Consider the following 27,448-nt stretch of genomic DNA (forward strand, 5'->3'; position numbering starts at 1 on the left):
TAGGTAATTAAAAACAAAGATAAAACGCCATATTGTTCAAACCATTCATTTATCAATTGTTCAATTAAAAAATATATATTTTCGAGTGTTGTACAATACCTAGACGTATTGTTGTATAACCAGAAAGTATCTGCCGATTTTTCCAAAAATATTACCCAGTACTCTAATCGAACTGAAATTACTATAAATCACAATATCAATAACTCCCGTCGCTTAAGTTTCGTAAAACATTTTTGGCAAGGCATCATAAGCGACAATCGATTTATATCGTGTATTTCCATCTGCGCGAATAAATAAATTCTTTAATCTCAAAATACACTATACATTTTTAATCACGGCCAACAATGGCTGACAGTAAATTGTAGCAGACAGTTATATAGGACCTATCTCCTGTGACTTTTCATTAGTTGATATAACAATGTTTTTTTCTACAACTGAATAAAATATTACAGCCCAAACTTAGATGTACAGTATATAAAAGATTGACGGGAGTTTCTTTTATATTAGAATAATTTTCTCTTGGTAAAATATGTATTTACCTTCCCATTAACATTGCAACATAAATATTCCTTCACGGAGAAAAATATTAATTGCGTATCTCTTAAAATTATTGGTAATTCAGTTATAAAAGGAATTGTCGGCCGTTTACTGATTAAATTTTAACATATTCCTAACATATCAGAACACGTGTTCATGCACCTCCTTTGATAATTTATAACGACGAAATGCGAAAATGTTAGGATTTTCATGAACACGTGTTCGGACATCGTGATAATATATTCGTCATTTACTAATAAGTAATTCTAAGGACGGGTTGTTTCGGAGAATTTGAACAATTCATCAAATTTAAACGGTAAGTGCTGTTATAATATCATTATAGGCTAGTTGACTTCTTGACAGAACTGAGATAATAACAGAACTTGAAAATTAACTTTGAAATTTGAAGAATTGTTCAAATTTTCCGAAACAACCCGCCCTTAAAATAAATAAATAAATAAACGGACGGGTTTTTTAATAGAATGAGAATAATTATATTCAATTCATCAAATTTCAGAGTTGATTTTCAAGTTCTGTGAATGTTCTGTTCAGGTTTGTTATTATATCTTTATTGGCCAGTTTTACAAAAATGAAATAATAACAGAGCTTGAATAGAACCGTCATTGAAAGTTAACATTGAAATTTGATAAATTTTTCAAATTCTGCGAAAAAACCCGTACTAATAGTTTATTAGGAAACTAATTATGTAAATTCATTCTATAAGGCCTCCAACCCCGGTTTTAACCTAATTACCAATAAATTGGTATTTTACTAAAAGTTTATACGGTAACCTATTGATTCATTCGTTAAGGGCCTGCAATCCCGTTTTTAACTGGATAACGAATAATTTGAATAGATTCTTAATATATTAGCAATAGGTACTGATTTTCTCCGTTACGTTATTTGTACATTAATTATAAAACATTTAAGGGGATGTTACTATTGTTAATTAATTGTTCATATTTTAAAAATGGAGAAAAAACTGTTATTTAAAAAGTACCTAAGTACCTCTTTGCAGCATCAATAGAAAAATGCTAGCGAAATGCATCTAAATAGGTCAACCGTACGACACAGTTTGATAATGCTTTTGAAAGGCAAAACGGCGTGAATCATGAGTTAACTGTTGTAGATTTTATTTTGAATTATAACTTTAAAAAAAACACTATGCAGTTAATAGTTGAGTTTAACCAAACACAAAATCCATGAAAATATTGCTAAGATGTGGGAGTAAGGCAGCACAACTGTTACGAGAATTTATATCTATTGGCATTACGCGGTTATCCAACGAAAGCTGCTGGGCAAATAGACTCCAATAATAATACACTATGAGTAGTATTAAACGCGTAATTCGCAAACAAGAAGCCAATTTCTCGGATGCTGAAATTTGATTGCGATTGTTTGGTTTCTATTTCTAATCTAATGCCATTTTTTCAGGATCTGAAAGAATTCCTCGACAAGGCTACAAACGGAGTTGTCTACTTCAGTTTGGGTTCGCACGTCAAAAGTAGCAAGATGCCCAGCACTGAAATTCAGAAATTTGTACAGGTAGGATGAGTTGAATTACAAAAATACATCAGTGGGGTTTGTTTGACTGATCGGTTGGTAATTTTCAACAAAACGCGTGATGGGTCTTATTGTATTTGGTTTGTTCCAGGCTTTCTCTCGTCTCCCTTACGGCGTGCTGTGGAAGTGGGAGGAAGCATCCCTCCCTGGCAAGCCGCCAAACGTGAAACTGTGTCAGTGGTGTCCGCAACAGGATATTCTGGGTTAGATATCTAATTATGCTACGAAAGTATGTTCACGATAATGGTGATAGTTTTTGCATTCACGTCATATTCAAATTATATAAAGTTCCCCTCTATTAAAACACGGATGTAATCCACTCGATGCGTTCGCGTTTAGTGGGAAATCGGATAAATAACCTCCAGGGTGTAAACGTTCAACGTCCAGTAATCACAATTAATCCAATCAGTTTATGAATATATTTATGTAGGTGTTGTGCATGCAGATATCACGTAGTGCAGATCTGTGTCTAACAAAATAAAGTCACGCTCTTATTAAAATAATCTGATTCTTTAACTAAATTTTCCGAATAAGGAATACGAGTGAACTTATGCATTTCTGTGATAGTCAAGTGGCACTTTAAGCCCTGTAAACGAGGTTAAAAGTTTCATGAAATGGGGTAAAATGTGCCAACATATTTGAAGAGCTTTTTAGTGAATTATGTAGGTAGTTAAATAATAACAGACTTACTAATAAACGTGGTAAAAGTTTTACAATTCATAAACAACCGTATATGTGAAAAACTTACTATTTGAAACGTAAAATAGAATCTGACATAAAATAGTTCACGGAAACATATTTACATTGCTTATCCAGCCAACGAGGCTTGTTTATCTCTTGTATAAATTTGAAATAGTAATAACTTTTCATCGAATTTTGTAATTTTTCCAAGATATTTTAAATGTTCAATATATTTCTTCTTTTTGATGGTGTCGTAAAAAAATCCAATTTAGAAAATAGATAAAATTATCTTTTAGATTTTTGTATTTAAAATATACTTAAACATTTAAAAAATTCCATATCTTAATTTCACACATGAAAAAAGTTGAAAAAAAGCTGACCACAATCATTTTTGCTGTCACTTCACTAATTATCTCTTTCATACAATAAAAACGTATAATAATATTTTCCAGAGAATTTCCAAACTAAATTGCACAATATAAACGTTGATTTCTCGAATTTGTATTTCCCTTCACATGCATAAGACATTTATGCTATTAAAAAGCATAAAATTTATTAGTTAAAGTCAATTAAAAAATATGTTCGAAGACATTTTAATGGATTAAAACTGAAGAAAAATAATAGTAAATATATCGAATTATGTTAATTTAATAGTGAATTGATCATTATAATAGAAATTATTAACAAAAACATGAAACTCACGCTCATGGCGCATGCGTATTTCTGTCAAAATCCAATGTTGCCAGTTCTTTCGCAGCGCGGTTAAAGACATTTTTCAGTAATAATTCGGAATAGAAATTGTGCAGTCTTTATTCAATGTTTTTTTTTTAAATATCTATTAAGGCTGTAAGAGTTTTATTATATACAAAGTTTGATTAAAATCTGGCCTTCACTTTGAAGGTCGGTAGACAATATTGAATTTATCGGGAATTAGTTTTGTACGGGAATAGTTTACGCTGCTATTCCCTATATGTAATTACATTTAGATTGCAATTAATTCAGGGTTGATTTGTTTCCAAAACCCATTATTCTTTCCCCCCTCATCCGTTACATGGTGATACAATTAATAGAGCTACAGTACGAAGTAATTGCGTACTTCACACCCGTATTTTAAATATAAATTATAACGGAATATTTCAACAGTCTAGAGAGAGGCAAGAACCAGGCGCCTATGAACTGTCGATACTATTGCTGAAATATTCTTACTTTTGCCATAATTTATTGTAAACTATGCAAATCGATTCAAGATACGACAGTTTAAGTTCCATTGTAAAGTTGGGCAACGCCCGTAGATTTCTCTTTGATAATATTCTCTTTCTTCTCTTCCTTTATTTATGATCAGATATAAAGGCGTAGCTTTCGACTATAAAGATAATAAATCTCCGATGTTTTCTTCTATATTTTTCAGCTCATCCAAACGTGAAGCTATTCATGATGCAAGGGGGTTTGCAGTCAGTTGAGGAATCTATCCACTTCAGGGTGCCTATTCTTGGGTTACCAATCCAAGCAGACCAGCACTTCAATATTGCTACCCTTCAATCCAGAGGTGTAGCAGAGAAATTAGACATTAACAATATCGATAGTAACGTAATGCATGCTACAATAACCAAAATGATGCAAGATCAAAGGTAAACTATTCATCGATCCTACGATTCTTTGAAAATATATATATTTTAATTTCACTTTCGTTTTTTGGAATAAATGAATACAAATCATCCAAGCGGAAATTAACCCACTTCCCGACATCTGATCAGCTGATACTCGGCAGATAGATTCTATATCGATGACAATTTATTTTATCATTTCTTTGTGTCAATCACGCATATAAACGCGGACATATACGCATTTCTTTGTGTCAATCACGCATATAAACGCGGACATATACGCATTTCTTTGAAATTTATTAAAGTAGTTAATATACAAAATAAATGTCGGTCCTACCCAATCGACATTTGTCTCAGTTGTTAACGCGGTTGACTCCAGTCCCTGGGAATTAAGGTACAATCCTCAGTTAAACCATTTTTTTATAGTTTTATAAGATATTTAAAAATAGATGTATTGTAGTATAAAAAACTTTGTTTTGCAAGGGTTGATTTTTTCAGTACTACCTTTAGTAGAAACTCGGGTTAAACACGGCAAACAAACCCCCCCAACCGCGACGGACGTTATCTCGAATGAATACAAATGCGAAAGGCTGGCCATTTCTTAAAACGGAATTCGGAGAGAAAAAGCCGATTGTATTCGGACAGATTACTTTCCTTCTGTTAAAAAGAGCCCTTGTCTTTTTAATTTTGAATGTTCCGCTCTTAGGACAAAATATGAATGACTTTTTAATTCATAAACTCGCCGTTTTCATTTTTGCGGGAATTCTGGGCATGATTTATCGGTGTCCATTGACCTCGTGTGAGACTCGGGTTCGTGGGGTCACGTATGCGAGTCCCGTCGAATGCACGAATAAAATATTTTGGCTTTATGTTTGCGTATAAAATTGTGTTGAGGAAACACGTTCAGAAAATCCATATGTTATAAGATTGCCCGAATGACAATATTCTCCCAGCACAGTACGAATGTAAAATTTTGTGCAATATTATTTTTATCTGAACTAAGCGGATATCTGATTGTACGAAGCAGCAAAAACTCACGAACAGTATGCGCCATGAATTTGTTATAGATTTTATATTGTTTGATGCAAGTGTTTTCAGCTCACGTTTATTTAATGACAAAAATTAGACGTGAAATATTTTTTGTGCAATATTTTTAAATAATAAAAAAACAGTTGAAACTCGATCTGAGTCTCTCACGTCGGTATTAACTATGACTTGTATATTATAAAAATACGTAAGGTCATAATATATTAAGGAAGGTTTTTCGTATGAATCATCTTTGGTCCTAGTAATATTATTACAAGATATTGGAAAGGCAATTTTAAGAAGACTTTGATAAAAAAAAAAAACAGATCTTAAAAAATTTAAAACATCACTGTCACCGAAAGGAAATTGCTAGTCATTTGAAAATAATCACTTTTGGTACTACTGACGTTTTTAAAGTGCATTAAGTATTTTTAAGGAAGCTTTGATAATAAGATCGTAAAATACATAGACCATGGAGAGTCCTGTCACCCGTCCGTGAACGAACATTTGTGCATTGCAGCCTAGCAGCGCTCTCAAAACGCTCTCTCTGCTTCCACACCAGTTGGTGGGACTGTCATCTCCCTCTGATACCCCTTTAATGGACATCTTTTTCTTCAAATTAGATTCTGGATCTTGTTTCCGAGCTTGAGATCATCTCTTCATAACTTCCAGTTCAGTTACATCGGCAATGATTGACTATCGCTTATTATAAATTTAGTATTTTTTTCAATCCCGCAAATCTTGCTAATTTGGCGGATCAAATATTGTTCAAATTCCGCGGGATTGGGGGATGTGGGATTGAAAACTCTGGTAGTGGCTATTCGAGTGACATTGATCAATTGATTCGACAAGGACAATAGAGAGCAATCATCGATAGCATCCCACGCTCCATCCATCCTCTTCTCTTTCCATCCATAGTTAATAGATTACATCATTAGACTGTTGTGTACACAGAGATTAATATTTATATTAGCAGTTAAAAACCCGCTCCGCGGGTTTTTTGCTGCTAGGCCCTGCGGGCGGCACTTGGTTGGGCTTCGCCCAGCTTAAGTGATACTAACGACAGTTACATTTAATAGGTAGATATTAGGTCATTCACAGAGAGAGGGTGAGTATATATTGTTGAAACACGGAAGAGGAAGGAGTTAATGCATAATAAAATGTTCAATTTAGGCATGATAAGAATAACAGTTGTTTTGGTAAAACTTTACCTCTCCCGAATAATTGGCTAAATGGGTAAGGTAAATTAATAATTAAACTTAATTATTATATAAATATACATACCATGCAAAATGACTGTTCTATTATACATATAAGAACATGTCAGATGAGACATTTTTTGGCTAATTTTACAATCAACGAAGCGTTTCTAGCATCCGATTGTGTTTCATGTTTTTTTTTTTAATTTGGGTGGCAGTGCCTACATTTCCTACAAACAAAAGCGTACTATGCGCGGACTTCATATCGTTGTTCTGTCAAAATGGTGCGAAATTATTATTTACGTAAATAATATCAAATATCAATATTTTTAAAAATCGTAAATGCAAAGAGTTGTTGTTTATTGTCATTAAATGCATATTAAAACGGTAGTTTTACGTAAATAATTACCGTTGCTTGAATAGATGACATTGTACGTATTTGTATATCGCACTTATGTGCTCTGTCGGCCAATAGGGAACTACTCCAGATTTGAATTCGACCAATCAGAGGGCCGAAACCGTCCAGACGCTAGCGTAATAATACTATCAGATAGTAGCTTAATTAGCACTACCCACACACTTTTGTTTGGTAATTATTTCTAATTTTGAAACCTTTAATTCGCGGTGGAATTTTTATGTAACTTTTTTATGGATTTTTTTAATTAATTTTTAATATATATATATTTTTTTTAAAGAATTTATTAAGTTAGTTTATACAAAATTTGAATATAAACTAATATAAACAAGATAATATTTCATTTTGTAACTTTAAATATTTTTACAATAAACATAACATTTCTTTTTAAATACATTCATTCTTCAGACTTTCAAGCATTTCATCATAATATATATCTTTAATCCTTTGTATATTAGGCAGTTCTGTGATTTTGATTTCTTCATATGTGGCAATCTAATTTTATTTACATTTCTGGTTTCGTAATTATGAACATCTCTATTAAAAACGATTTCATGACTTTATGTACAAAAATGAACACATTAAATAACAGTTTCTTTTTTTTATTGGAATCCAATTTAGCTGCTCTCTCATTTGATTAATGCTTGCGTATTTGCCTTTTCCCAGTATACGTCTCATAGATCTATTCTGTATAACATCTAGTTTGTTCAAATTTCCTTCATTGGTTAAAATAAAACATAGTAGAGCAATAATCTAAATGTGGAGCAACTATAGTTTTATTAAAGATCGAACCAGTTTGACCTCATCACGGGTATCATGAAACTTGTACAATTTAAACTAAATCTATGATATATATAGGAATTAACTTTATTGGATCTATTCAATTGTTTTATTGTATGCGGATCGGCTTTATTACATTTGAATATCCCTTTTGGTTGGTTTATTACCTTCTGGGAGATGGATTTACATATTTATAGGACACACTAGACAAATATACAATTATACGCATCGTCTCCTCAACCTGCATACAATTGTAAATTTGAATACATTGTTCCCTATTCTTGATTTTAGTTACTCCTCCCGCATGTCCTTGCTGGCAGACCTGGTGAAGGATCAACCTCAGAAGCCGATAGAGCGCGCCGCGTGGTGGCTCGAGCACGTGATGCGGCGGGGCGGAGCCGCCCACCTGCGCGCCGCCCAGCTGCCCTTGTACCAGCTGCTGATGCTGGATGCCGCCCTGGTACTACTGGCCGCTGGGGCGGGGGTCGCCCTGCTGCTCACCCTGGCTGCTAGAGGGCTCAAGAGGATTGTGGCGCGCAAGATGAAGGTTGAATAATGAAGAATTCACATAAAAAAACTATTTGACCCGTATAGAACAACTAACGTCCTAGATCTGAATAGCTAGGTAGTTTCCAACCTTCCTCTTCCCATCTCATCCCACACTCTGCTCTCCTCAGCCTCACAACATCCCCAAATGGGGATGTCATGGTCCCATTGGCTCCGGGCAGTTCAGTTTCTTGTGCAAAAATAACACGCATTTTAAAAACACCTATTTCGAACACACATATTGCTGTGATTAATCGTAGGTAATCAGAAACCTCTGTTACGATTTTGACGTTCATAATGGTTCCATGATAACTCCTCAAAATGACAATTCAACACACCTTTAAAACGAGATATAAAGTCATTAAAAGCGATGAAACAAAAACTAGGGTAAATAGTTACATATGTAACCTAGTTTTTGTTTTATAATTTTTTTCATAACTTCATAATATTTTTTATAGGTGTGTTGAATTGTCAATTTGATGAGTTATCCGGTCACCCAAATATATATCTAATATGTCACAGTGTATACACTGAAAATGTGCTTCATATTTATTTAAATTTCTGTAATATTGTCAAAAAAATACAATAGTAAGATTTCTCATTGGCTATAGTCCTCATCATCCTATAGCCGCCCGAGGACTCTCGAGGATGATGCCGCCCAAGAGAAGGTGATTAATTGCCGATGGTCATCCTTCGAACATCAGCAGGCCCGCCCTGGCGCCCGAAGGTTGGATACAGGGCGGGACTACCATTAACAAAGGATTCTAAAGGTTCAACAAATAAAACAGAGCTTGATAAACTGCCATGATCAATCAATGTGCTAGAGACCAGTAGATCTTTCCAAATATATTATGTGCAAAACGACCTTCAGAGGATTAAAACAGAACGGCGATATGATATAATAACATTATTAATAAGTTAATTATCGGTACAAATTATTGTTAAACACTTCTATCAAACGTAGATTGATTTAAGGTATTTTTGCAACAATTCTCAGGCATATTCATACATGAAAATCTGACTCTTTAGCGGTAACCGGATAAATAAACACAATAACAATTCAATACACATGTAGAAAGTAATATAAAGTCATGAAAAGCAATGAAATAAAAACTAGGTTAAATAGGTTATGTACATTAGGTTCCATGTAAGTTTTTTTAATCGATTTTAATAACTTTATATCACTTTTTAAAGGTATGTTAAAATGTTATTGTGTTGAGTGATCTTGGAACCCTCTGTAACTTATTGTATTAAGGGAAATTCAAAAAAATTGTATTTTATTATGTTACTTTAATAATAAATTGATTGATGTTGATTTTTTGTATTATGTATTATGTAGTATTTCTGTTATGCATCGTATTGATTCAATTTATCGATTTTCTGATCATATCGAAGAATTATTGCATCTGTAGATAATGATTGGAAGTCACAAATAAAGATTTTTAAAGAGTAAATTCGAATTAATCTTTTTAAATTTAGGACTGTCGCTGGATAAAATGAGAAGACGAACGTTATTTATAAATTATCTTGCGAAAAATGGTTCCCGACGTTTTAAACTCAAAAGATTACATTTAATCCAACATTGGGATCTAAATCATTTGCCAGCGGGACGATCTGATTAACTGAAGCGGAGTTTATAAAAATAATTTGGTACAATGCTGGTGCGGGGCAGGGAAGGGGCAGAATAGGGGGGAACTAAGGGTAGAGAGGGGTAGCTGGAGATGGATGCGCAGAGTTAGACACCCCACGAGTCTATTAGTGTTCGAGTGACGGTGGGGCATTTACCGCCAGCTATTATAAGCGTCCCCGGGCTCCGCAGCCCTAGCGCTCCTGGTAACCTGTCCCTGTCGCCCGCCCCCGCTTGCTAGGGATATTCTCGGGTTTATAGTCATTGCTGAGGGCAAACTTTGTCCATTCGCTGCGGCCAAACTTGTAAAAAGCTGTTTCGCTCGGCGGCGTGTTGCGAACAATAAAAGTTGGTTAGTTCCTAAAATTTCACGGAATGTTTCGGGGAACTGCCAGGATGCAGATTAAAACATAAAGACTTTCCCAACTACATCTGTCTTTCAGTTGTGATTGCACTATAACTTTACCAGCCATATTCCATTTACTCACCACTCTTACCATTGAAACATTTTCGGGTAAATATCCAAGTAAATGGACAATCCCAAATTATTTGAAAAAACATTTTCTATCAGTTTAATAATATGAGGAATATCTTTTTCCGTCTCTGAAGAAGCAAAATAAAGCATTTTAATAGCGATTTAATTCAAATTAATATATGTTCACGTCATGTTCTGACATACATAAAATAGTTTTTTTTTTTTTTAAATATAATACTTTTTCCTTTTTTAGATACATCTATTTGATTGTCACTTTTGTTTTCCGTAATGAATGAATGCAAATCTTACCCACTTCCCGACACCCGATCGACTCGTTATCGATGACAACGTATTCTTTAAATATTTGTGGCAAGCAATTACACACACGCAGACATGTACACATTTATCTAAAATCTGATGACATTGCAGCAGGTAATATACGAAATAAACGTCGGTGCTACTTGACCGGCATTTGGCGAGGTTGGTAGAGTTGCCGACTCCAGTTCCTGAGAAGAAAGGTTCAATCCTCAGTCAAACAATTTTTTTGTTTGTTTTTTAAACTTATTTTTTTAATTAGCAAAAACCTAAAATAAGTCCATAGATTCTTAGTTTGGGTTAATTAAAAGAAGAAAACTAATCTAAAACGTTATATTCATATTGCCCGCCAAGTGACAACGACGAATTTTTCAATTTAAATTTTAATCTTTAAAATGCCATATTTTGCATCTCCAGAGTCTGATATAGATGCTGCTCATTGCAATTAAATTGAAACAAAGTGTTTTGAAAATAATTTGTGCGTATTAAAGATATCCAGCTTATCTGGATATATACCCATTTTCGAATTAAATACATGTCTAAAAATGTTACTGATTCTAGTTAAGTCACTCCGCGTGGCTGGTAGAAATAAACAAGTTAACGAGAGAAGAATAATAATTTTTTCCATGTAAAATTCAGTTTACGTCCGCCTTTACCCTTTCCGTAATAAAGTTCAAATGAAGCGTACAATTAGCATCGTCATCAGATTGAGAATTTTCCTTTCAAGGAAAGTCTTTGTTGAAAAGGATTTCAGGAATTGCTGCCTTAAAACGGGCCTAGAGAAGGATTTGATGAACCGTTTTGGTGTAGACACACAGATATATATGTAGCCAAAGAACCATACAAAAGGTTTCTAAGGATAGATTAATAAATTCGACTTCACAATCTTACAATGGCAGCCACACTTATATTGGATATAGTTGGACAAAAGAGTAAAGACCAGATTATAGATATCAAAATATAAATAAGTACCTGCTGCATTATTGTATTTCTGAAGCCATTGTGCTTATTCATTCAAGTCAATACTATTTTCACTTAGCACACTTTTATTTTCTTACATACATGACAGCGTACAGTTGTGTGGTGTATAAAAAAGTAAAGAAAATATATATTTATTATTGAATTTAATATCACATCAAAAGTTTAAGCAGCACCACACACGGACAAAGACACTTTCAATACTACGCAACCAAACTTTTTAACAGTATGCCCATTTAGTCCAGTCAGTGGGGGATAAAAAAGGGCTCCACCTTGCAAAAGGTTAGGTAGTAGCGATTTTCACATATGTTGTTAAGATTGGGACTCTAAAGAAAAAAAAAAGTTTTCGACCTTGGGGGGGTCGAGCTCGATCCGCCATCTTGGATTGAAGGTGCCAAAATTTGGTTTTTTCAAAATAATTATGAAGTGGTTGATTTTACAACCAAATTGTTGAAGGCAAACTTAAAGACAACTAAATTACCTACATTTTTTGTAGAAAGTTTTTTTTTGTAAATCTAATAGGTAACGAGTTACAGCGGTTGAAAGAAGAAAATGTTGACAAAAAATTGTAAAACTACAGTTTTCTTTATAAATTTTGTACGAACATATAACAATTATTTATAATAATTCATTTTAACTTATTTCTACATTACAATATACTTATATAGCATCATCCGTGTACTCGATGACGTTGATTTGTTATAGTGGGATCCTAGTCTACAGCTGACTTGGCAACACTGATTGAGTCCTGGTTACAGGACGTTGCCTGGATTCTCATGTCTGCAGATGTTCTTTTCGATGAAACAATGCCAGTTCAAGTTTCACAAGAACGATTTTTATCCAATGAAAATAACAAAGTCCGTCTGATTTCGATGCTTACAAAGCAATTTATACAGGATGATTTTACAGTTAAGCAGGCTGAAGAAGATGCTGATGAGTTGATTGTCAATACTGCGATTTCCTTGTGTTCATCATATGACGCTGTTTTCATTATTGGCGAAGACGTTGATCTCCTAGTTCTGCTGACAGCATTAGCACCACCCAAAAGTAGTATATATCTTCGCAAACCCGGGAGAGGCAAAACTTTTGAAAGACTGTGTTCCGCGAATAGTGTGAAATACAAAGAGGCGGCTGAGAATATTCTGTTTCTTCATTCCTTTAGCGGCTGCGATACAACATCATCCTTCTTCAACCAAGGAAAAACAAAATTTTGTTCGCTTGTGCAAAACGACACAAGACTCAATGCCATGATAGGAATCTTCAAACAACATGATGCAACACCAGAAGACATAGCAGTTGCAAGAACACGCTTTCTTGTTGCTTTGTACGGGGGTGACATGGATAAGGAAACCTTGGAAGAAGTCCGCTACAAACGTTTCGCAAAGTCGACAGCAAAAAGCAAATTCAATCTTGCCTCTTTGCCACCAACGAACGACGCTGCACGGTACCATGCATTTAGAACGTACCATCAAGTCCAAAAATGGTATGGAATCCAAAAAAATCCAGAAACTGGGGCTGGAAACGTGACACCAACGGGCTTGTTCCAGTAAGAATGGCAAAGAAACCAGCACCCGAGACTTTATTAAAATTTATTTCATGCAATTGTAAAAAAAGATGCGGCGTTGCATGTAGCTGCACGAAAGCTGGATTGAAGTTTTCTATTGTATGTGGGTGCTGTAATGGTCAAACATGCTGAAATTCGCTAGAGGTTCACATCGATGTCGAGGACGAAGAAGAAGAGATTTTGTCGTTGTTAGATGATGACATTGGTGACGAAGACTGTTATTAAGTAACATAATTTATAGTAACATAATTCATAGTAATGTAACATAATTTCGAAATCTACCATCGCTGGTATATCTGTGGAGTAGACCTACTGGAGATACCACAATAAAAAAATGCGCCATGTTCTATACCTCATGGTGGTGTGGAAATGAGTTTACAAAATTATTATAATTATGTAATGAATAACCCGAAAAAAATACAAAGTTGGGAATTTCATCATTTTTTAGAAAAATATTCACATTTCCGCCACTGTAACTCGTTACCTATTAGACTTACAAAAAAATACCATAATCAAAATTTATAAAGAAAACTGGAGTTTTACAATTTTTTGTCAAAATTTTCTTCTTTCAACCGCTGTAACTCGTTACCTATTAGACTTACAAAAAAAAACTTTCTACAAAAAATTTAGGTAATTTAGTTGTCTTTAAGTTTGTTTTCAACAATTTGGTTGTAAAAACGACCACTTCACAATTATTTTGAAAAAAACAAATTTTGGCACCTTCAATCCAAAATGGCGGGTCGAGCTCGACCCTCCCAAGGTCGAAAACTTTTTTTTTTCCTTAGAGTCCCAATCTTAACAACATATATCAAAATCGCTACTACCTAACCTTTTGCAAGGTAAAACTCCCCACTGACTGGACTAATTACTTTGAAACAATTAATGACTACAAATACATCTACAAACTTTCTCAAAAAACATATCGTAGCCTGGATAAAAAATCAAGATATTCACTTTATTCAAAAGATTATAATTCCAAACCAAACATAATCAAAATATAATAAGAAAAATTAAATATTATACACTTCTTCAAGAATTATCCAAAAATACATACACTTCTTCTTCTTTCGTATGGTGGGGGGTCAGAGGGGGACATCTAGATCTGCGAGCCATTTTAGGGCCTCAGGCGTCGCCATGTGGACCTCATCAATCCCGCCGGGGAATGAATGGAGCGGGCATTCGTTGACCACATGTTCGGTAGTCTGCACCGCACCACATTCACACATCGCCGACTCTTTAAGGCCCCATCTGTGCATCATGTGGGCACAGCGGCTATGGGAGCACCTTAACCTATTGATGGCGGACCAGGTTTTGCGAGGCAGTGAGAACCCAGGCTGTCTCTCGGTGGGGTCCTGTATGAGATGGGCATTTCCCACGTTGGCCGTTTGCCACTCAAGTTTCCACCTATCTTCTGGGGTGAGAGGTAGTCGGAGGAGCCTCTCTCCTTCCGCCCAGAAGGGCTAATACATATACTCACATTTAAATGTGTGTTTTCATGTTTCAATATATGTCTGTGAAAAAAAAATTAACCTTCTACTGCAACACACAAATACCTGTCACACTTAATTACAAACACCTCAGCACAGGTTCTCCTAGTGAGGTGTTCACGTAACATACAAAATCACCCACACACAGTTTTACCTACATCAACCTATGTTATTTATTTTTTATACCTTTTTTCTCTACTTTTTTCTCTGTACTACAACATAAACCACTGTAATCATTTGTAAAATGTGTATTCAAGAGTAGACATAAATAAATAAATACACGTTGTTGAGAATCTAAATCACGTAGAAAGGCCCAAAAACCTAATTACATTTTTTTTTTACTTTTCAGCCAAGTTCACTTTTTGACAAATTTTAAAACAATCAAACAGCCGATATTAATCCCGACCGATTTTTTTCCAAAATTTTTCAAAACAATTCCCACTGCGGACTCAAAGAAAGCTCAAATCAAAAAATTATGGCACGAAATCAATTCCAAATGTGATTTAGATCCACTACTTTCCTGCTTGTACCACGAGTTTCCGGATACCGTGTACATTTTTACATTTTTGAAAAATGACAAATAATATGTTTCATAAAAATGTCTTTAAGGAGAGCTTCATTAAGGCTTTTTCGCCGTTCTACAGTCAGAGTTGTGCTGCTTTGAATACTGGCGGTAAAAAGGAGAACTACATTAAATTCAACTCTTATCCAAACCATCCATAACTCCGAACCACTCCAGGTACAAGCAAAACCTCATAGATCACAAGGCCGACATTCTAAGATCTTTTAATAAATAAGAATAAAATGAAGAAAAAAAATTAATCAACATTTTTTGTAAAATCCCATACAAGTTAGGAGGCTGCTTTGAATGAGTGTCCCGGCCTTTTGATCTAGGAGGTTTTGGTACAAGACAGCTAATACATTATATAAGTAAGTATAGTAATATACGTAGGTACACCAAAGAACACAATAAAATATTTTTGTTTGTATAAGCAGATCTGAAATTAATGTACTTATAGATTAAAAATTCTGTTCCGATAAAATATTAAGTAAAAATTAATGTTCCGATCACAAACCTTTTTAATCGAGAACATAGAAATCATCTTTTATAGAATACCTTGCAGAATTTCGGAGTATGGTTCAGTGATGAGACACTTCAAACTGATGGATGATGAATTATGAGACATCTCGGTACGAAAACACGAATAGCTCTAGTCTGTGAATACACGAAGAGTGTCTCGTCTAATGGTTTTTGATTTCTTATTTAATAATTAATTATGGAATAGCGTGACATGTTAGTAATTAAGTTAGTCATTTTAGACACTATCAGACGTTAATAGTTGCAAAAAACCTCACAATACGAATCAGAACCATAGAGCTGTACAATTAGATGCACTATTGCGTACTAATATATCCTGTCAAAACGTGTTGCACGATAAGCTTTGCGCGAAGACAGTATTCGATAGTTTTAGTTAGTGCGTCGAAGGTCAATTGTGAATAATAAAGTGAAATCAACTCATCTAAATATATTACATCTATGATCAGAGCACAGTATTATTAAATTTGTCCGATACAGATTAGAGTTGGAACGTATAGTTAAGATATCGAACTTTTTGATACATTGGGCTTGCTCTACGCACTTTTCAGCTAGTTTTTTCTCTGGAATCAAGTCTTTACTCTCGCCAATGAACAGATAAATCGATAGAAGTATGTAATATACCGATTTTAAAGAAGACCTTTCGACTCCTAGGCCCCAGACAGGTCAAGGAAGATTTTCTCATCAAGAAGGAAATTAGGTAATTTTAAATATTTGTCCAGTTTCAGCCGAAGTAAGATCAAAATAACCTTATTTCGAGTACAGTCACGCCAAAAACCACGCATCTATCTTTTTTAATCTCTTCGGTGACTGTCGTATGGTATCTGCAGTTGTTGTTTCGATTATAATTGTAAATGTAAAAACTCCATTTGTTACCTATTACAGTTACTCCCTTCACAATATTACCTATCCATGGTGATAGCTTACCTCGTGTCCTTTGAATCTAATACAAAAATCGGCGAAGGACAAAGCGCAGATGAGGTAACACGAACGTTTGTTTCTGCTTTCTCGCCAGAAGACTCCCTCGAGTAATCTCGCCGAGAGCACAGACCAGGCATAATAAGATACTAAGCACCTTGCAAACTTTTAGAACTTTCATTACAAACTTTCTATACGAGCTTCCACAGAACTAAACTAATCTCTAGTCTACACCAGACGAACAAGTGAACAATAATGAACAATCTAACACAGTCTACCATATGTGTAGTGTAATGTATTCTTTATTATGTATAGGCAGTGGCGGTTCGTGGTCTTTTTAACAGGGGGTTCAGAAATTCAAGAGAAGAAAAACATATCTAATTAAAATTTACTTACTGTTGTCCTTCGTCAAATAGTCGAATACGGCAGCAGTCACACAACTTAAATAAAGTTAGTGGGAGGGGTACCTACATATTATTGTTTTTAAATCACTTCACTAGACACAAATATTAGATAATGAGAAAAGTTTTATAGGAATTAAATTGTTTAATGTTTTTATAGCACTCAATGTATGTTGCTAATTATTATTGTTTTTTCGAGAAGAATAATTTCGTAGAATATACATATAATAGATATTTAAAACATTAAAAAAAAAACAAATAAAGGTGGCACGAAATAAATTTACTAAGTCTACTTCAATAGGTAGTAGATTTGCAAATGCCATAAGCAAACGGTTGGAGAAATGCAGAAACAAGAAAACAAAAATATGTACAAAAATGACTACAAAGTTAAATACCATAATATAACATAAAAAATAACACTTGCTTCCCTAAAGGTCAAACGTCGACCGCGAAGTTCTCGGGTTTCTTCGGTTACATTCGTCAATGTTCGGAGGTCACGTGATAACATAACGCGTGTTCGGCGCACACAATTTGTCTTACTTTTGCAAAGAAAGACCAAATTTTGTATATGTCACCGTCATAGGGATCTGTACCGGCTAAAATTCTTTTGTATGAAGAGTTTGGCGCGGATTTCAACTCGCACAAAATTTGGAATATGTATCGTATTTTTCGGTGGCGCGGGTTTTGAAGGCGAAATTTTAATAGCGTGCTATCTATAATGTGCTTATATTATTATAAAACAAGTTTGTTTTATTTTCTCATCTTTTTAATGGGGGTTCGCCGCACAAACGCACTTTAGAGAAAACCGCCACTGTGTATAGGGTGTCCACACCTTGAATAGTAAACAATCTGACACAGTATACCATGTGTGTAGTGTAATGCATACATTATAGTGTATAGGGTGTACATACATTTTTTTAATAATAAACAATCAACACAGTCTACCATACATTAAATGCATACATTATATTGTACAGGGTGACCATTTCTTCAATAACGGTTCATACCTTCAATAATGACAAATCTAACACAGTCTACCATGTTTGTAGCGTAATGTGTACGTTATAGTGTGTAGGGTGTTCATACCTTGAATAATGAACAATCTAACACAGTCTACCATATATTAAATGTATACATTATATTTAATAAGTTGTTCATACCTTGAATAATGAACAATCTAACACAGTCTACCATATATTAAATGTATACATTATATTTAATAAGTTGTTCATACCTTGAATAATGAACAATCTAACACAGTCTACCATACATGAAATGTATAGATTATATTTAATAAGTTGTCCATACCTTTAATAATGAACAATCCAACACAGTCTACCATGTGTGTAGGTATCGTAGAAGTATTCATTATAGTGTATGGGGTGTCCATAACATAAATATTTGACAATCTAACACAGTCTAATATGTGTGCAGTGTAGGTTATGTATACATAATAGTTTACAGGGTGACCATTCCTTGAATAATGAACAATTTAACACAGTCTACCGTGTGGTTAGTGTTTAATAGGATGTCCATACCTTGGTGAGGTCCCTGTGCAGCTTCCTGAGGTGGAAGAGAGTGAGGGTGACGCAGATGAGGTTGATAGCGATCCAGAGCACGTTGAGCACGTAGTGTCGGTAGGGGCCGTGCACGAGCGGACACGAGGGCGCGCGCGGCCCGCTATCCGCGCTCGCCGCCAGCGCGCCCGACAGGAAGGTAGGACCCAGGTTGATGGTGATGGAGGCGAACCAGATGATGAAGGTTCCGAACAGCACGCACTAAAACAAGTTCAAACTATTAGCAAATATTGTAGTGAATACCGAATAAAGCACCTTTGTTCACACGATCATGATGTTTTTTTTTAAATTTTAATTTTTAGGTGAAATTGCACAAGAGTCCCAACTGCTCCATACCGTCTGGAGTAAGAGTAAAATTGTGATTCTGAAGTTAGAGGGGAGCGGAAGGAGATGGGGAAGACGAAGAAGAGAAGTACCTGGCTATTCAAATCTTGTCACAAACACGGCCAAAGCCGATTCAAGCAACGTTTCAAAAGAGTAATTTGTAAAATAACACAAATTAATCAAATAAAATCTATTTGTGCTCGCCGGGATATGAACCCGCGATCTTGTGCTTGATAGTCGAGAGCCTTACCCCTCGACCACGGAGGGTGTCAAAGGTGATTCTTAAGATCGACTGTTCCAAGATAAAATGGTCTAAGTAACAAAAATCTTTCTCACGGTCTTTGACATCCTAAAAACCAGAAATATGTAACATACACTGTTCACTTTGACTTCTTCCAAATTTCCTCCGCCATAAGAAGAAGAACAACAAACTAAAATATACTTAATAAATATGCAATGTTTACATTTCGAAGATTTTACGCCTATTTTATGATTTATGTGATAGTCACAGACTTTGATCATTTTATATACATACGCTTTAAACGAAAAAAGAAGCTTGAATCCATAGTCATTTTCGAAATTTGTTGACATATAATACGATTTTCATATCAACGGAAGAATTTTAAATGATTCAGCGGAAAGTTTGCGTCGAAAATACATTAAGATACGTAAAAATACAACAAAGAGATGCTCCCCGCTGGTTACTACAATAAGGCCGTTTACAAAATATATATTATCTAAGAAATCATGCCCACAGGTAAAAAACACTGAAAATTATATCTCAAGAAGGATGATCTATACCGATATGAAAAAATCAGATGTCGCCAGTATACATACATTATAATGTAAGGGAAATGGAAACGACAATTCATCACGCCTCCAAAAAGTGATATAAAGTCATGAAAAGTGATACAACAAAAATTAGGTTAAATAGGTTACATAAGTAACTATTAAACCTAGTTTTTGTTTCATCACTTTTACTGACTCTTTATCACTTTTTAAAGGTGTGTTGAATATTCATTTTGATGAAATATCAAAAACCTTAGGGAACCTTATTTCACAATTTATTCATATAAAAACAATTTCATATATTTGCAGAACGTTCTGGAGTGGATGATCAGATCGCCCTGATGTAAGACCACCATTCAGAATTGAAACATTGCTTGACATGTCTTTAGCCGTGTTTAGTAACCAGATCCGAATAGCCAGGTACTTCCCCACCTTCCTCTACCCCATCTCCTTCCCCACCCCAATAGCTTCAACCTTATATTATACTCCAATTGGGGACGCCATAGTCTCACTGGCTCTAGATGGTTGGGAGCAGTTGTAACTCCTGTGCGGTATTCACTTAAAAATAGCAACCATTTATATTTTTAAAATAAGAAATATATTTTTTTATTTTTAAATTCTTTAAAATTGGGAAGATAAGTAGCTCTACAAAATATTAAGGTTCTTTAAGGAAATTTTATTTAATTGACCATTTATGATATCGCGCTATGCTGTGCTAGAACATATGTTCTGCCGTGTGGTATCTTTAACAACGATGGTATCACGTATGATCCGTAGCATTCCAAAAGGGATGGGCTATCAATAGAGTTATGCACTATAATCATGATCATAGGAAGTTTCGATAAATAGGACCTTTAAAAATCTGACAATCTGTTTTACAGGGTTTTCCAATAAGAGGTGTTATTTTGATATTCAAAGAAACTTTTCCCGTAAAAGATCAATGATTTCGTTGCTTGTGTGACACGTAGCGCCGTCTTCTTGAAATTAAACGTTGTCAAGATCAATACCATCCAATTCCGGCCATAAAAAATCATTAATCATCTCTCGATAGCGCAATCCATTCACCGTAACTGTTGCTCCAGCCTCATTTTCGAAAAAGTAAGGTCCAATGACTCCGCCAGACCATAAAACGCACCAAACAGTCACACATTAGGATAGAGAGGCTTTTCAACAATAAGTCTTGGGTTTTCCGAGCCCCAGATGCGACAATTTTGCTTGTAGACGAAGCCACCGAGGTGGAAATGGGCCTCATCACTCAATATGATTTTTCGATGGAATTCGAATAATTAATAATAGTGAATTTTAATAATTTGAATCCGTTGTTGAAGCGTGTATCGTTCCATTTTTATTAATGGCGTAGTTTCTACTTGTCAAATGTCAAAAAATGACAGCTTCAAAAGTAACATCTACCGAAATAGCGGGCTATTCAAAATAACACCTCTTATTGGAAAACCCTGTAAAAAGAATTACGATAATTTTAACTGTAGAGCTTACTTTGTGTAGAGGTCCACATCTCACTCCTATTGGATTATCAATTCTGCGGGGATAAATTTACGTATCGAAAAACATATTCATTTATTTAAATTCTAACACGAATAAAAGGTAATAAACAATTTTAAGATGACGGTGGATTACACCACAAATTTTATTATTTTCTTTTCTTAAAAATATTTTTAACAGAATTTCCTTACGTTGCTACGTTTGGGGGGGGGTTACTTGGGGAAGAAATTAAGGTTATCTTGTCGTGAATATGTATGTACCTCTGAATACTTCATTCCCCACAAATTGCTTTAAGTTGCGTTGGACTAAAACTTCATAAATGTTTTTGCTGTATAAAAATGTTGAAAACTCCTGTGAGAAAGGTTCGAATGAGATTTGCTAAGTAGATAAGAGATACTTTGTAGAAAGTTTAGATATTCTAAGCTTGAGATATTATTTTAACGAGCTTTCGGTTCTTTATGACCAAGTAGTAGTGCGTTTAGCCATTAAAAAGGGCGCCCGTTAAATAAAGGTTTATTTGCTTTTTTCCTACAGTGAAAATGCTAAAAAAATACAGTTGTGTCTATTTAGTTCGTGGCACCGATGTTTGAAACTTGCTGAAGTTCATTATAAAAAGATTTTTGAAACCCCCATCCAAAACTTCCTCTCCCCATCTCCCCTGCAACATACCCAAATAATTGGTAATTTTATTTTATTTGAGTACCGCTCAAAAATCCCAACTGCTCCCAATCGTCTGGAACACGAACATGGCTATGGTATATCCATTTGGGGTAGGTATGTGGTGGGCCAAGGAAGTATATGGGGAAGTACTTGGCTCTTCAGATCTGGTCACCAAACATGACTAAAGCTATTTGAAGCATAGTTTATTTTCTGAAAGGTGGTTTTTCACCCGGGCGATACTGAAAATATCTATCACTGTGGATCGTGCTGCAAAAATCATATATACATTATTTAAAATGCATAAATTGTGAAATAATGGAGAGTTCCGGATTCTTAGATGAAGATCGTAACCACCCAACAGAAGCCGTTAATGCCGGGAATGCCGTAATCTTACTGGCTTCGGGCAGTTGGAGCACTTGGGACTCTTGCGTGTTATTCACATGATAATAAAGGACGGAGGCAATAGTGTTGGAATAATAAATCATGCGGAAGACTTTTAAGGAAGACTTGGGACGATCAAGTGAATCAAAACTTGTCTAGGCTCATGTCTAAGTCCTACTAACAGAAGAGTATGAATGAGACGATGTACGAATTTGAATTAATTTAGGAGTGTGCGGTAAGACAAGTATAGTGTGGTGGTCCATCCTCTATGCCAAACGGAGAAAATTTGTATTGCTGATTTATTAAAATCCTGTTAAAAATGGGACAGCGGGCCGTTTCCTAATAAAATGTTAATATTTTCCGAATATATCGGAACAAGTGTTCGTGCACCTGCCTTTGCCTTGTTAATACTTAATGACGAAATGCGAAAATATAATGATTTTTATGAACACGTGTTCTGACGTCGCGTCAATACATTCGTTTTTTAATAAAAGTAAAAACTATCAATTCATTCGTTATGGGCCTACAGACCCGTTTGTAATAGGATTACGAATAATTTGAAGTTTTTCGAGTTTCGGAGAATTTGAACAATTCATCAAATTTCAACGTTCGTTTTCGGGTTCTGTGAAAGTCCTATTCAAGTTTTGTTATTATATTATTATAGGCTAGTTACTTGACAAAACTGAAATAAAAACAGAACTTGAAAAAATCTTTTACAGAACTTGAAGTCTCCGAGAAACAACCCGGCCTTAATAAATTAGCAATATTTCATACGTTATATATTTTTTTATATTTTTTTATTATATAAGTACATTTTTGTTTATTTGTTACAATATATGATCAAATATTTCAAGACCCCTCTTCCATAGAATCATAAGCTTGTGGCTGGAAATGGAGTGTACATTGTTTTATTACAGTATGTAGGTAATTAAAAATAAAATGATTTTAAACTTATTTGAAGAATGGAATGTTACTTAAGGAAACTAATTGAGATGAGTTATTATAATTAATTATTAATTATATTATAATTTAAAATATTTTATATTTTAGAAATGGAGTGATATTAGTTGTTCCGAGTGCATAACAATTCCAGCATCGCCGTAATTAAATACAACATTCGGTTTAAAAACGGTACAGCTGTGCTATTTTCGTTTGCACACCAGAATAATTAATTGTCAGGCGCCCAGGCTGTCATTTCGTGTTTTATTTTCTGTGACCCATTCACAATGTATTATATTGTATTTCATTTTGTTTAAAAGCCCAAAGACTTGCAGGACATTTTTATTGAAACATACTAGGTAAATACGGCGTTTGAAGTTTGCCAAGTTCAAATTAATAAGCGTACACGTATCGTAAGTTCATAGATGTCGTTAATTTAATTATTGTACTCCACTGGAAATCATATTTGGCCAATTCGTAAATCGTGCGAGCATACACTGGCCAAAATGCGGCCAATTTGAAGAGATATATTTAATATTATTTCAATACTTCCCCCGTTCGTAACCGCGGTATTTACAGAGCTAATATTTTTATACAGCAAATGATTTTATTGTTTTTCAATAGATGTCACTCATTTCTATACAATACATTAATATTAACAAAATAATTTCAGTTTCGAGATATGTTTTTCATCGTGGTTTGCCGTATCGTTAAAATTCCCGTGAATGTTTATAAAAAAAAACAAAATTTGAGAAAGCTAAACTCAATGGTACCTACCCTGTATGTATGGAAGTGAGTCATGGAACTAGCAAAGAAAGGATGAAAGTAGATTGAATGCTGTTGAAATAAGATCCCTGAGGCGTATGTGTAGTAAAACCATGTATGATCTTGTGAGGAATTGCGAGGAATGAAAGAGTGCAAGGCTGGTGGAAGCGTAATGAGTAAGATCAATAAAGGGACGATTAGATGGTTTGGGCATGTAAAGCGAATGAGCGAAGAAAGGAGTGTAAGGAGAATATACGATGCAAATGTGAATGGTAGCAGAAGTCGGGGACGCCCGAGGAAGACATGGCAGGATCAAGTGAATCGGATGCTTGAGTCAGGCCATGTCAAGAGTCAAAATAATAGAAGAGTATGTATGAGACGATGTATGAATGTGAATGAGGCAAGAAGTGTGTGCCAAGACCGAGCTGTTTGGCGGTCCGTCCTCTCTGCCTACCCCTGCGGAGAAACAGCGTGATGGTTAGTTAGTTAATCTCTCTTTTATCGTCAAAAAGATTACGATCATGACGGCATTTTCGTAATTTATTTTCATGTTGACAATTTCTGCGACGATGTAAAATATGCTAATTTTTTATTTGCCGCCAAAACTTTATAAATATGTTCATAAGGAGGTCGTTTTTGACGTCACGCCAGTCTACGCTTGATGGGGACTTTGTATTTTATGGGGTTATAGCCAAATCAAAACGTTTGTAAATCTCATAGACATCAGGAATCTACTATTTTAGATAATTTTTAAAATCAATGGCAGCCATTTACGATAAAAATATGGTTGTTTATCAGTTTTCTGCAGTTTGAAAAAGCTTTTATTAGTAAGGGGATACATTAATATTAATGTACAGTTATCAAATTAGTTTCTAGAATTCGAGAAGGCATCATTTTTTTATATAATATTATGTATATTTATCTAACCTGCCTACGTCATGTCTATATGTTGAAATTGATTAATTTGATAGTTTTATTTTTAAATTTTTATTATTCCACAAATTTCATTACACCATATTTTTTATTTATTTATAATGTATCATATATACTCTCCCGATAAAGCAGATGCTTATATTTAGAAGAGGATAACTCATATATAAAATTTACTTCTGTAAATTTGTAAAATGAATTTTTTAAAAATTGATTGTTTAAAGTGATAATTTTCAAAGCGAAGTTTTAAATTTAAAATGGAAGGTACAATGTGAAGTTTTAAAGTGAAAATACATACATATTAGATGGACATGTATGTCTGTGTGATGTATAAATATGCCTATGAGTATCTGTGTATTATATGAGTATGTTGCCTATGATATATCTATCTATCTATCTACGTATTTTATATATTTGTCCTGTAATCACTTAAAACATCTTTCTACTATAATGTAATTTGTCCTTATATTTATGCTTTGGCATTATAATAATTACTCTAAAAATAACCTGTTGACAAAATGATTTGGCAGTTCAGCAGGTGTTTAGAATGAAATAAAAATTAATATTATTATTTTTTTTAAATAAAAATTACAATCAGATAAAAAATAAAGCTAACAACAGTGGAATATTTCCGTCATTTGCGAAAATACCCCTTTGAGATATATCGCTGTAAAATAACATTGTAAATAAATAAATTGTTTTAACGGGTTATTCAATTTTGATGTTTGTTAGTAGAAAGCTGACAAAATAAACATTTTCAGCGTGATGAAAAATAAACGTTTTGCGAAAATAAAATTGCAGAGGGTCGTTACGATGATATATGAACGAGTGTTTTGTTTTGCTTGCCCATATAAAGTGGGCGGATCGTGGAGGGTGTTTTCAGTACTTGCTTGAAACCGTAAACACTGCCTGGGGCAATTTTATTAGTAAATCTCTTTACGTAGTCATATGATATATTTTAAAAAGTTATTTTGACTATAAAGTAGTTTATCTGTTTGCTTGTCCTACTTAAAACCATTAAACTCTTGCGTCATGAAAGTTGTTCCACTTTTTTATACGTAAAATGCTTAGGCCAATGGAACTAATTTTAGCTTGTAATGTCATTTACAATAAAGCAGAAAATCTATAAGTATGTTTCAATACAAAAAAAAAACTAACGAACGATGATCTCTGGCATCAAGAAATGTACAGAGATTTTTCAGTGTATACATTTTAGGTAAACGCATATATTTTCAGGTAAAAGGGTTTTTTTTTAAATAATAATAAGTATAAACGTTTCACTAAACGAATAAATAGTAGGTAATATCTGACATCTTGAAATTTGTAGATACTGCTATTTTCTTTGTTCTTTCTTGGTCAACGCACATATTTTTAGTTCGCAACATAACAAAATGTTAGTTTAACCGTCATTGTAAGGAATATACAAAACTGAACGTTGTATTGTTTTTATTTCACGAAGAAAAACAGAACAATGTTTAAAAGATAAATTTAATATGGAATGTTTTTAAAATGAGACGTACTCGTAATATAAAAGTATGTATATATAAATATAGGACTTTGCGAAATCTATCAACAGATCTAATATTATATCATATTAATCCTTTCGGGAAGGAGCAAAGATAATAGGAAAAGTTTCCCCCACCTATAAATGCAATCACAGCCCCATGGACTCCAGACTAAACAAACTTGGGAATTATTTATGTTGAATCAGCGGGAATACAAAATAATACTATAAATCCACAAAGCAAAACAAATAATAAATATCTCGCTTTCTTCAAATAATCTATAATATTCTTGTTGACTTCGTAGACAAAAGTATCTCCTCCCGATGACACAACACTTTATAATATTGGTGAGATGCGCTGAACAAATAATCTTTAGAAGTGAATCCACTCGCTTTGCATTTAATTTCGCAGATATTTGAATTCCTGAGCCAGATTTTACACCAATTTACAGAAATTTGTAGTATTTTATTTATGACTGATCATAATTTCCTCATCTTCATGTTTTTTGATTTCCTCATCTTTATGTTTGTAGATTTCTTTATCTCCATGTTTTGTTCATTTCCTTATTCATGTTTGCTGATTTTCTCGTCTTCATGTTTGTTGATTTTTTTTATCTTCAGTTTGTTGACTTGGTATGTTTGTTAATTTCCACATCTCCGTGTTTGCTGATTTCTTCATCTCCGTGTTTTTTGACTGTTTAAATTTATTGTTGTAAAAGCCCCGAAAAAGGGAGTAAATAAATAAATAATTATAATTTGTTTATCGGTGTAACGAAAACCACCGATACAATAAAACTTGTCGGTGCGCTTATTTTTCCGCATATTTCTAAACGGTATGGATACGTGGATACTAGTTAGCGAAATGAA

At 34.2% G+C, this 27,448-nt stretch overlaps 2 protein-coding genes across 9 annotated transcripts in view; one reads left to right on the forward strand and one right to left on the reverse strand.

Moving 5' to 3' along the window:
- The window catches only part of LOC149426893 (UDP-glucosyltransferase 2-like), a 73,986-nt gene extending 65,625 nt beyond the window's left edge, over nt 1-8,361 (forward strand). The window contains exons 4-7 of the mRNA XM_089635135.1: nt 1,972-2,082; nt 2,192-2,303; nt 4,190-4,409; nt 8,097-8,361. Of these exons, the coding sequence (XP_089491261.1) occupies nt 1,972-2,082; nt 2,192-2,303; nt 4,190-4,409; nt 8,097-8,361 (708 nt within the window). The remainder of the gene's footprint in view (nt 1-1,971; nt 2,083-2,191; nt 2,304-4,189; nt 4,410-8,096) is intronic.
- The window catches only part of LOC149426892 (uncharacterized), a 298,356-nt gene that overhangs the window by 122,508 nt on the left and 148,400 nt on the right, over nt 1-27,448 (reverse strand). For all 8 annotated transcript variants that reach the window (XM_089634013.1, XM_089634015.1, XM_089634007.1 and 5 more), the window contains exon 6: nt 18,751-18,990. In XM_089634013.1, the coding sequence (XP_089490139.1) occupies nt 18,751-18,990 (240 nt within the window). The remainder of the gene's footprint in view (nt 1-18,750; nt 18,991-27,448) is intronic.

This window comes from Hesperophylax consimilis, chromosome 1 (assembly GCF_061612785.1).
Source record: "Hesperophylax consimilis isolate HC1 chromosome 1, BYU_Hcon_1.0, whole genome shotgun sequence".
NCBI classification, from domain to species: domain Eukaryota; kingdom Metazoa; phylum Arthropoda; class Insecta; order Trichoptera; family Limnephilidae; genus Hesperophylax; species Hesperophylax consimilis.